Consider the following 11,033-nt stretch of genomic DNA (forward strand, 5'->3'; position numbering starts at 1 on the left):
CTTATTTTTAAGATATGGTAGATACAATTTCCTTTAGGTTTTTTTTTGTTTTATGTATATTTTCTTTGATAAAATAAGTGTGCATATGTGAACGACCTCTACAAGGAAAACTATACACTTCTGAAGAAAGAGATTGAGGAAGACTATAGAAAGTGGACAGATCTCCCATGCTCATGGATTGGCAGAATCAACATAGTAAAAATGTCTATACTCCCAAAAGTAATCTACATGTTTAATGCAATTCCCATCAAAATCCCAATGACATTCATTGAAGAGATTGAAAAATCTACCGTTAAATTTATATGGAAACACAAGAAGCCACGAATAGCCAAGGCAATACTCAGTCAAAAGAATAATGCTGGAGGTATCACAATACCCAACTTCAAACTATATTACAAAGCAACAACAGTAAAAACAGCATGGTACTGGCACAAAAACAGACACGAAGACCAGTGGGACAGAATAGAGGACCCGGATATGAAACCACACAACTATAACCAACTTGTCTTTGACAAAGGAACTAAAAATATACAATGGAGAAAAGACAGCTTCTTCAACAAAAACTGCTGGGAAAACTGGTTAACAGTCTGCAAAAAACTGAAACTAGATCCATGTTTATCACCCTATACTGATATCAATTCAAAATGGATCAAGGATTTTAATATCAGACCACAAACTCTAAAGTTGATACAGGAAAGAGTAGGAAATACTTTGGAACTAATAGGTATAGGCAAGAACTTTCTCAATGGAACCCTAGCAGCTCAGCAACTGAGAGATAGCATAGATAAATGGGACTTCATAAAACTAAAAAGCTTCCACTCAACAAAAGAAATGGTCTCTAAACTGAAGAGAACACCCACAGAGTGGGAGAAAATATTTGCCAGCTACACATCAGACAAAGGACTGATAACCAGAATATATAGGGAACTTAAAAAACTAAATTCTCCCAAAACTAATGAACCAATAAAGAAATGGGCAAGTAAACTAAACAGAACTTTCTCAAAAGAAGAAATTCAAATGGCCAAAAAACACATGAAAAATGCTCACCATCTCTAGCAATAAAGGAAATGCAAATTAAAACCACACTAAGATTCCACCTCACCCCTGTTAGAATAGCCATCATTAGCAACACCACTAACAACAGGTGTTGGTGAGGATGCGGGGAAAAAGGAACCCTCTTACACTGCTGGTGGGAATGTAAACTAGCACAACCACTCTGGAAAAAAATTTGGAGGCTTCTTAAAATTCTAAACATAGATCTACCATATGATCCAGCAATACCACTCTTGGGGATATACCCAAAAGAATGTGACACAGGTTACTCCAGAGGCACCTGCACACCCATGTTTATTGCAGCACTATTCACAATAGCCAAGTTATGGGAACAGCCAAGATGCCCCACTACTGATGTTTGGATTAAGAAAATGTGTTTATACACAATGGAATTTTATGCAGCCATGAAGAATGGAATGTTATCATTCACATGTAAATGGATAGAACTGGAGAACATTATTCTGAGTGAGGTTAGCCTGGCCCAAAAGACCAAAAATCATATGTTCTCCCTCATATGCAGACATTAGATCAAGGGCAAACACAACAAGGGGATTGGACTTTGAGCACATGATAAAAGCGAGAGCACACAAGGGAGGGGTGAGGATAGGTAAGACACCCAAAAAACTAGATAGCATTTGTTGCCCTGAACACAGAGAAACTAAAGCAGATACTTTAAAGTGACTGAGGCCAATAGGAGAAGGGGACCAGGAACTAGAGAAAAGGTTAGATCAAGAAGAATTAACCTAGAAGGTAACAAACATGTACAGGAAAGCAATGCGAGTCAACTCCCTGTATAGCTATCCTTATCTCAACTAGCAAAAACCCTTGGTCTTTTCTATTACTGCTTATACTCTCTCTTCAACAAAATTATAGATAAGGGCAAAATAGTTTTTGCCTGGTAGCGAGGGATTAGGGCAAGGGAGGGGTTGGGGGAGGGATAAGCGAGGGGGTGGGGGGAAGGGGGTAGAAATGACCCAAACATTGTATGCACATATGAATAAAATTTTTAAAAATTAAAAAAAATAAGTGTGCATAACTTTTATAATGTGAAAATTTATTATTAAAAAAATCATTTTGGGGCTTGGGACATGGCTTAAGTGGTAGAGCCCCTGCCTAGTAAGCAAGAGGTCCTGAGTTCAAAACCCAGTACTTTATAATGATTAAAGTTATTGCCATGAGGAAAGTGTAAATCTACTCCCAGGATCACAACAAGGTGTCTCTGAGTCCGTCTCCTAAGAGAGAACAGGAAAGCTGACACAGTAAGCTTCTGAAGTGACTGCTGAGTATGTCTGAATTAAGAGATAAAGACCAATGACGGGGAAAAGTCTACAAAATTAGCATCTATATTCCACTTGTTCTAGTAATACCATAAACAGGAATTTCTAGATAAGTATCCTTCATTATTGTTGATGGTTAGATGGAAGTAAGAGAAAAATATTTTAAGACAAAAATGTAAAATGAGAACATAAACACCTTGTGAGCCAAATGGAACAGCAGGCGGTTTTGGAGCCGACTCTTTGGAGCTGAAAAAAAAAAAAAAACCCAAGCTGCTTATTACAGAACTCAATAGTCTACAGCACTTAGTCCCTCTCAAGAATAAAATGAGACTCAGATGAATCTCCCCAAATCCTTACCTCTCTGGTCCTGATAGTTCTGTGCTGTAATAAATATGGTTTTGTCTGCTCTCCAGTTGTAGCAACACCAGCACCATCAAGCACTAGCAGAGACAGGTCCTAAGATTCAGCACAGCACTCCACACACACCCAGCTGTAACAGCCCACCTCTGTGGTGTTCAACATTGAACCAAGCAGCACAGGTATCTCAGGAGATGCAGAAGTCCACTCCTGTTTGCTTCTCATCCAGTATTCTCTCTTGGTTCCTTCTGAAATCTCCTTTCCCAAAATTATATTGTTTTATTTTTCCTAAAAACTAGCCCAATCTTTACACACGGGTCTTCTATCATAATAATGTATCACACTTAAACAAAAGGTTAATGCTTTTCAAGTTCCAATCTCCTTTATACTCCTTGAAAATTTCCTGATTCGGGACACCAATTCTATACCTCTTTTACAGAAAAAAATTCATGAATCCATGCACTAAATATGAAAATGGAAGGGCTGGGGGCACAGTTCAAGTGGTAGAGCACCTGCCTTAGAAGTTCAAGACTCGTGAGTTCAAACACCAGTACCGCCAAAAAAAGGAATATGGAAAATGGCGAGAGCTACCTCAATCACTTTTTAGGTGTCTAACCCTCTGCTAGGCACAGAGTCTAGAAACATGAAATAACATATATCCTTTAAAAGACCCTAGGACTAAATTAGGAGAAACTACACTAGTACCTACAATTCAGCTTGGGTACAAATCAAGAAAGGCTTCAAGTTCCACATTTCCCATTCTATATATGAATTCTACCCTGGAATAGATTCCTTCCTAATAAATCTCCTCACAAACATTCCCTTGCCCACTTTCTCTGCATTTCCTTGAATTTAACTTGATTTATACTCTAGTTAAGCTTAATCTTTTCTCCCACATTTCCCTTTTCCCTCACTCTTATTTGCAAATCTGAGTATAATTCTCCTGGGACAACTGTCATGATAAGAAAGAAAGCAGAAGGGAAGGCATCTGGATTGTTTGAGCTGAAATTACTGTGTTTCTCACTTAGAAACTGGCTGCTATGCAAACCACAATCATGAGAGCTTCAACAACTGCACCTACGCACTGTACTCCTAACAGCAGGACTGTCTTCCCATGATGGGGCCTAACAAAGATGCTTTGCTCTTTTTCTTCTTTCATCCTTCTGCTTTTCAGCTCTAACTTCTTGGGGTGGGGCATTGCAGGGAAGATGAAAGGAACTGATTCTCTCTTTAAGCACAAAGTTGACCAAATCCAACATTTTTCAAGGAGTATAGCTACTTTTTAGCTTTCTAATGTCAGTTGGCTTTATCCTCCTTAAAAAAAGGAATAAAATCTCCAAAATGACTCAGATATAAAAAGAGCCCCTCTTACCTTTAAATCCAGCTGCTTCCGCTTGTTTATACATCCCAAGAAAAAAGTAGGTGCAGGCGAGATTCACCCAGACTTCAGGGTTGCAATTTTCCTCCTTCGTTGCATTTTCATATTCCTGAAATATGTATCGAGTGATGATCTCATTGGGCAGTAACGCCATTTTTCTATAATGGAATTGAGTTTCTCCCTGAGATATGGCAACTTCACATTTGGGGAATCCTACCCCTGAAAGGGTTAAATTCTGAAACTGAGCTCAATCCCACCTGTGAGGGCTATGTCCCTGTAATAAGACACTTGTCTTCACCATGCTTAGCAATCATATGGACTAACAAATGTCAGAAATGAAAAGCAACACAAATATGCTATTTTTTCTAACTTAAAAAGACATGCCAAAGATATTAAATACATAGGTTGAATTAACTTTAACTCCTATAACTTTAATACACTATAAATTTAATTTCATTCTAATATTTTCCTGCTTTGATGATTGTTTTGACTTGGTTTTACATTTAGAGGTATTGTTTTCTGCCAAGGATACTTTCTGAGATTCATTCTGTCAACCACATTTTCTGTATGTTCTTCCTTTTGGTCAGTCTGTCTCAGGTGACTTAATTTATTTTTCTTCCTGTATTAGGGCACCCTTTCTTTCCTCCTCTATCTTTTATCAATTCTATCAGCCTCGACTCTATCCTTTTTCACATCTTCCCTTTTCCTTCAACAATTTTTCTTCTTCACCTCGCCTCTTTATTACCTGGTCATGAATATTTTCATTTTTTAATGGAGATTCTTAAAATTCCCCTAGATTACATTTTTTTTGGAGTTTTTTTGGGACAAAGCCTCACTATATAGATCACTCTGGCTTCAAACTTGCTATATAGCCTTGGCTAGTCTTTAACTTACTATGTACCTGAAACTGGCCCCAAACTCACAATCTTCCTGCCTCAGTCCCCTGAGTGCTGGGATTACAGTTGTGCACCAGCATACTAGGCTTTCCTTAGATTACACTCTGGGATAGGAATATGTAGGAAGCCAGGCATGGTGGTACATGCCTGTAATCTCAGCACTTAGGAGGCTGAGATAGGGGGATAATGAGTTTGAGGTCACCCTGGGCTACAAAGTGAGTTCAAGGCCAACCTGAGCTACAAGAGAAAGACTCTGTCTCAATAAATAAATAAGAACTGTTTAAGCAGATTCTTTTTTAAATTAAAAACTGCTTGACATAAGGCACCTATAATTTTATTTAGATCCACAATCCTAGCTGGGCTTCAGTGGCTCAAGCCTGCAATCCTAGCTACTTCAGGAGGCAGAGATCAGGAGGATCGAGGGAGGTTCCAAGCCAGTCAGGGCAAACAGTTTGTGAGGTCCTATCTCAGAAAAAAAAAATATCACCAAAAAAGGGCTAATCAAGTGGCTTAAGGTGTAGGCCCTGAGTTCAACCACCAGTACCAGAAAAAAAAAAAAAAAAATCCTACAGATTAATCATTGCAGATGGATAAGCTATGCAATGACCAAGGAAAACAATTTCCAAAACAATTACACTGACAAAAATTTTAAAAGATTATGTCTGACAACCATCTAATAAAATAAAAGCGAAATTCTTTTGAGAAAAGACTCGTGGAAGTTTCCATCAAAATGGATCCCGTTCCCTCTTCGGAACGTGTAGTTAAGAAGTATGCATGTGGCTGGGAGTAAAGCTCAGTCGGAGAGCACCTGCCTAGGCTGCATGAGACCGTGTTTAATCTCATACTAATGCTAATACGTCGTACAGTCTTGTCAGTGTCCATGTAAGAATCAAAAGTAAATGAGATACTTATTCACATGCTACAATACAGAGAGGAGACTTCTAAACCAATCCATTAAAAAGGCCCTTAACAAGGTAGGATTAGGTGAGGTAGATATGGTGGGTTTTTTTCTTTTTACTTTGTTTCCTTCTGTGCTGTTTGCATTTTACCATGAGTGTGTATTGTTACTACACAAAGTTGAATATCCTTTTAAATACACTCCCATTAGATATTTTTCTAACGCACCTCCAGAGCTCTCTTGTAGTCACCCAAGTGAAAGGCACAATAGCCAATCCACAAGTTTGTATCCTCTTCTTGTTCCCCAACATGGCGTTTGAACTGCAGGTTAAAAATTCATGAAAAAACATCATGAAAAACTTTGGAAGGTAAATCGTTGGTTTAAAACAAATGCTGTGTTAAGTTACTGATGAATATTCAGCAATCTAAGTAAAAGAAACAGGACAATGTACAGTTTAATTAAGCCTATACCTATAGGACTCAGCACAATTACTTTCCAATTGTCACAGAAACTTATATTTTCAAAAGTTTCACAGTTGTTTTTCTGTATTTACTGACATCTTACTCTAGAAAGTATTTACGTTATCTAACAATTCTGGTTGATGTGAAAGGAACAGAAGAATTATGTGAAATATTTGAAGCTGATAAGTGAAAGGTTCAGCATGAATCCAAGGCCACATAGCTAGTGTATATGGCAATAGGGACTTAAAATGATGTCTGCTTCCAAAGCCGGTGTTCCTACCCTCCATGCTCTCCTGCATGTAACCTCACACTTCTACCCTTTCGCTTTAGAACACATATACATTCACACATACATATACATTCTTCTACGACTTTTGACCAGGCTTGGTCAATATATATAAAGGCTTGGTCTTACAGTTACAAGAGTTAAGGATGTACAGAAGATTGGCCTCATGTATGTCCACTGTGAAAAAATGTTTATGAATTCCTCAGTCAACAAAAGAAAAATCTTATTTTAGAGGAAAGGAATGAGACTCTGAAGGAGGATTCTGAATTACTATGGTAAAGTAAGACGTTTTCTTCACTCCAATCAGGTGATAAACCCAATAGAGAGCCAACACATATTCAACAGAGTATCACTTCAGTGCCTTAGTCATTACAGGATGAAGACATCCCTTTGGTACTATTTTACTATTTTGTCTGGGATAAGAATTTACTCTTCCACTAAATGCTGTGAATTAGGTCCAGTGCCTTAAGTCTGGGGAAATTCTTGAAGACTCCTTGAATTGGTTCCAGGAATTCCCTGGAGCTACAGGAGAGCCCATGAAGTTTGCCCACCCCAAATCATAATAGTCCCCATTCCCCTGTAACATGGCATTTCAACTAGCTACCTAAGAGTGCAGGCATACAGCAGTCACCCTGCCAACTTAAAGTATTTAGTCTGGGATTTCACAAAAAGAAAAATGTGGTCACTGTCTTACAGACAAGAGAGAAAAAAAACTAAACTGACAAAAACAGACATATACATAGCACTTAGTCCACTGACTTACAGAGCTAGAAGGTCTTTCCAAGTCAACTTTCCCAATTTAAGAGAGAGAAAGGTGACACCAAAAAGGCTAAACAATGTGCTTAGACATCTAACACAGGACTATACATGGAAGATCGAGAAATATACGTAAAGCTAAATGCAACAATTATTGAAAGATTCACAGTAACATGATTAAAGAGTAGTGCTCTGGAGAAATGCAAAACAATGCAATAAGCTGGGTGCCAGTGGCTCACGCCTGTAATCTTAGCTACTCAGGAGGCAGAGATCAGGAGGACTGTGGTTCGATGCCAGCCTGGGTAAATAGTTCGTGCGATCCTACCACAAAAAATTGGGCTGGTGGAGTCACTCAAGGTGAAGGCCCTGGGTTCAAGACCCAGTACCGCAAAGAAAAAAAAAACAAAAGCAATGCAATGTAATATAATACAAACAAGAACATGCTGTTGAAACTCTTCATGCTTGGGTTGGTACACCCAGCACTCTCCTCTAACTTGTGCTTCCAACTGAGTAGTTTTTCAAAGTGCAGTTTCCTTGGATCATTTACATCAGAAGCACTTAGACTACTAACCTAAAATGCAGATTCCCCAGCACTTACTGCAGACCTAGAGAATCTGAATTGTTAAGGTAGGAGCCCAGGAAAACACACATAACTACCCTAATTACTTTTAACATGTATTAAAAGATGAGAGCTACTGAGGTTGGGCACATAGATCAGATGTAGAGCACGTGTATGAGGCCCTGGATTTGACACCAGGCACTATTTTTGTTTTTAGGTGAGAACTACTGAGATATTTGGAAATTTGAAATATTTTCTGGGGATACAGTATTTTTAAAATAATCACAGAAGTAAACTTGAAAAAATTATAAAATAGTAAGAATAGTTTATAAATTGATCTGGAGTTAGGATAAACAACGTGTGAACTGACAGTATATTAAGTGCCACTATTTTTAGGTTGGATCCAACATCAATGGGACTAGATATAATCAAAAGTTGGCCCTCAAGAAATACTAATTTTTTTTTATTGGGAGGCTGAGATTGGGAGGATGGAAGTTCAGGTCAGAAGGGACAAATAGTTTGTGAGACCCCCATCTCCAAAATAACCAGAGCAAAATACATTGGAGGTGTGGCTCAAGCAGTAGAGCACCTGTTCTGCAAATGCAAAGCCCTGAGTTCAAATCCCAACTTCCTCCCATCCCCCCCCAAAAAAACCTTTTTTTTTTTTAGTTCATCTTTAATCAAGTTTATACTTAACTTGGAATCTGGGATCCGTGGCTGACTAGATTTACTACGGGGCTTCCTTGAAGCCCCTCCAGAATGCACCCACCTGTTTTAACTCCTTAGCAACCAGCAATCACCCCAGTATTCATCAGACATGACAATCTTCTGCAGACATTACCTCCAAGAGGGTAATAGCGCCAGTGAAATCTCTTTGTGAAAGCAGCTCCTCTAGCTTTGGAATCTTCCTACCCTTCTTCTTTCTTTTATCAGAGTGCGCCAGTTCCCCGCCTACAGCAGGTTTGGCCCTTGAAAGCATCTGTAAGAGAAAAAACAACAAAGAAAACTGTTTGGTCCAATTCTCTGACGGTCAGTTTTAAACGGAGAGTGACAGCTCCACGACTGACAAGTCGAATCCTTTAGCTACAAGCCCCGCGGGAGCCTATTCAAATTCTTTTGTATTTTACTAAAAGGACCACCATCCTGCACTCGAACTTCTGTCACCCACGTGAAACGCTCTCTCGCAGCTTCTGTCATCTCGGCCTCCCACGTGCAGCTCGGGTGCGTGGAAACGGAGAAGCAGGAGGGAAGAAAGCATCAAGTCACGGCGTCTGCCTCCCTCCCTATGCCCCGTGGGAACACAGGGAGGTCACCCCAAAGCGTGCTGGGAATCCCTAACCTCCAGGCCCAGGACCTACTCGAAGTTCTCCCTCCCGATCCCGAGTCACTAACCATCTTGGCGTCGGTCCCGGGAGCCTCCTCTGCACAGAGGCAGCGAAGGTCGCGCCAGAGCGAGTCGCAGCATCCACACGGCGCGCCGGGTCTCCACGGCAACCCCGCCGGGAGGCTGGTCCGTCCGGAGAAGAGCACGACGGAGAACCAGTGCCCTCGGCTTCTCGGTTCCGCTCTGCTGCCGCCGCTTGGAGAGGAAGGTTCCTTCCTTGGGAGGAGACTGTGGTTCTCTGTGCAGAAAGCGAAAGTTTTGTTGTGTCTCTCCGAGTTAACTTGAGGAAAACGCGAATTAGAAACTCATTGTTTTTCAAGTGCAAGTTTCCCGGGAAAGTAATTTTGGAGGACCACTTCCGTTTTGGACTCTGTGGGGCTTCAAAACAGCCCGCGGCTCTTGTCTGGCGCAGTCTCTCTCCCGATGGTGGGAAGTGTTGAAATTTTTTTCTGCTGAACCGAGGAGGTGGACGTTTCGAGGCGGAAGTGGCACCAAAATAGTTCCTCATCTGGCCAAATTCACCTACGCGCAATGAGAGACTGTAATCACTGTTTGCTTATTGGACGACTGAATTGAGTAATTCCTGGATTCAGTTAACACGGCTGCAAAGGTAGCCTGTAAAATAACAGAATCATGGAATGTTGAAGCTGCCACGGACCTTAGAGGACATCCAGTCCAGTCCTCAAATTCACAGATGCGGCCGCGCACAGTGGCTCACAGCTGTAATCCCAGCTAATCCTGAGGCGGCGATCGGGAGGATCGTGGTTCGAGGCTAACCTGGGCAAAAAGTTCACGAAACAACCCCCAATCCCCTTCGACCAATTTAAATAAAAAAAAAAAAATCTGGGCGTGGTGACTCACCTGTCATCCCAGCTAAGTGTAAATAGGAGAAAGGTGGTCCAGGCCTGCCCTGCCAGGCTTAGTCAAAAAATAACTAAAGCAAGGATCTGGAGAAAGTGGTACAGCTCATGCCTGTACCACTGAGGCTGAGATGAGGATCTTGGTTTGAGGCCAACCAGGGCAAATAGTTCAGAGACCACCATAACCACAGCAAAGTGGACTGGAGGTGTGGTTCAAGCAGTAGAGCATCTGCTTTGCAAGTGCTGAAGCCCTGACTTCAAACCCCACTCCTACTTAAAAAAAAAAAAGCTCTTAGAATTCTCAGGCATTGCAGAGAGATCTAACCCCAACCCTCAGCACACCACACGCCACCCCTCTCTTCTCACCCCAGTACAAGGGCTTTGTGCATGTATTCGAACACAGCGCACAGATCCAAGCTTCCTGGATCACCCAACTTTCCTGGGAGCTATCACACGCTCTGACAGACCTAAAAGAAGGACAGACCCAAGGAGGAGACCTGCTCCAATGTAGAAACAGGCTTGAAGTGGTATGGACAGGGAATTCAGAGTCCTACCATCAAGGCATGGTTGGGGAGGGTGTGGAGAGAGGGATACAAGAACCCTTCAGCCCATGGACTCTTCAGGCCCCACTTAGGATACAGTCACAGTGTGGAGCCCAGAGCAGGGGACCCTCTCATTGGGGTCCTCGGGCAGTATTGCTGACAATGTGTAAACCACCCTGCTGAATTTGTAAATCATTTGAAATGATCACTGATTTCCAGAAGTTTGGAGTATTGCTTTAAGTCTCTGAGTCTTGACAGAGGCTGTTTGAGCCAAAGCTATCGTTACAAAGGCAGAACATGGCACTGAGTGGAATTGAGAAGTCATT

General features: G+C 41.1%; 1 protein-coding gene across 3 annotated transcripts in view; it reads right to left on the bottom strand.

Annotated features, from left to right (window-relative positions):
- Positions 1-9,746, bottom strand: part of Ift56 (intraflagellar transport 56) — a 50,383-nt gene extending 40,637 nt beyond the window's left edge. For 2 of the 3 annotated variants that reach the window (XM_020160457.2, XM_020160450.2), the window contains exons 1-5: positions 9,314-9,746; positions 8,763-8,900; positions 6,087-6,179; positions 4,060-4,174; positions 2,527-2,576 (exon numbers count right to left, since the gene is read on the bottom strand). In XM_020160457.2, the coding sequence (XP_020016046.1) occupies positions 2,527-2,576; positions 4,060-4,174; positions 6,087-6,179; positions 8,763-8,900; positions 9,314-9,316 (399 nt within the window). In that variant the 5' untranslated portion in view covers positions 9,317-9,746. Of the gene's footprint in view, positions 1-2,526; positions 2,577-4,059; positions 4,224-6,086; positions 6,180-8,762; positions 8,901-9,313 lie in introns of those variants that run through there. The other variant, XM_074062200.1, reaches the window with a different exon arrangement.
- Between the last annotated feature and the right edge of the window lie 1,287 nt (positions 9,747-11,033).

Source organism: Castor canadensis, chromosome 2, assembly GCF_047511655.1.
Source record: "Castor canadensis chromosome 2, mCasCan1.hap1v2, whole genome shotgun sequence".
Taxonomy (NCBI): domain Eukaryota; kingdom Metazoa; phylum Chordata; class Mammalia; order Rodentia; family Castoridae; genus Castor; species Castor canadensis.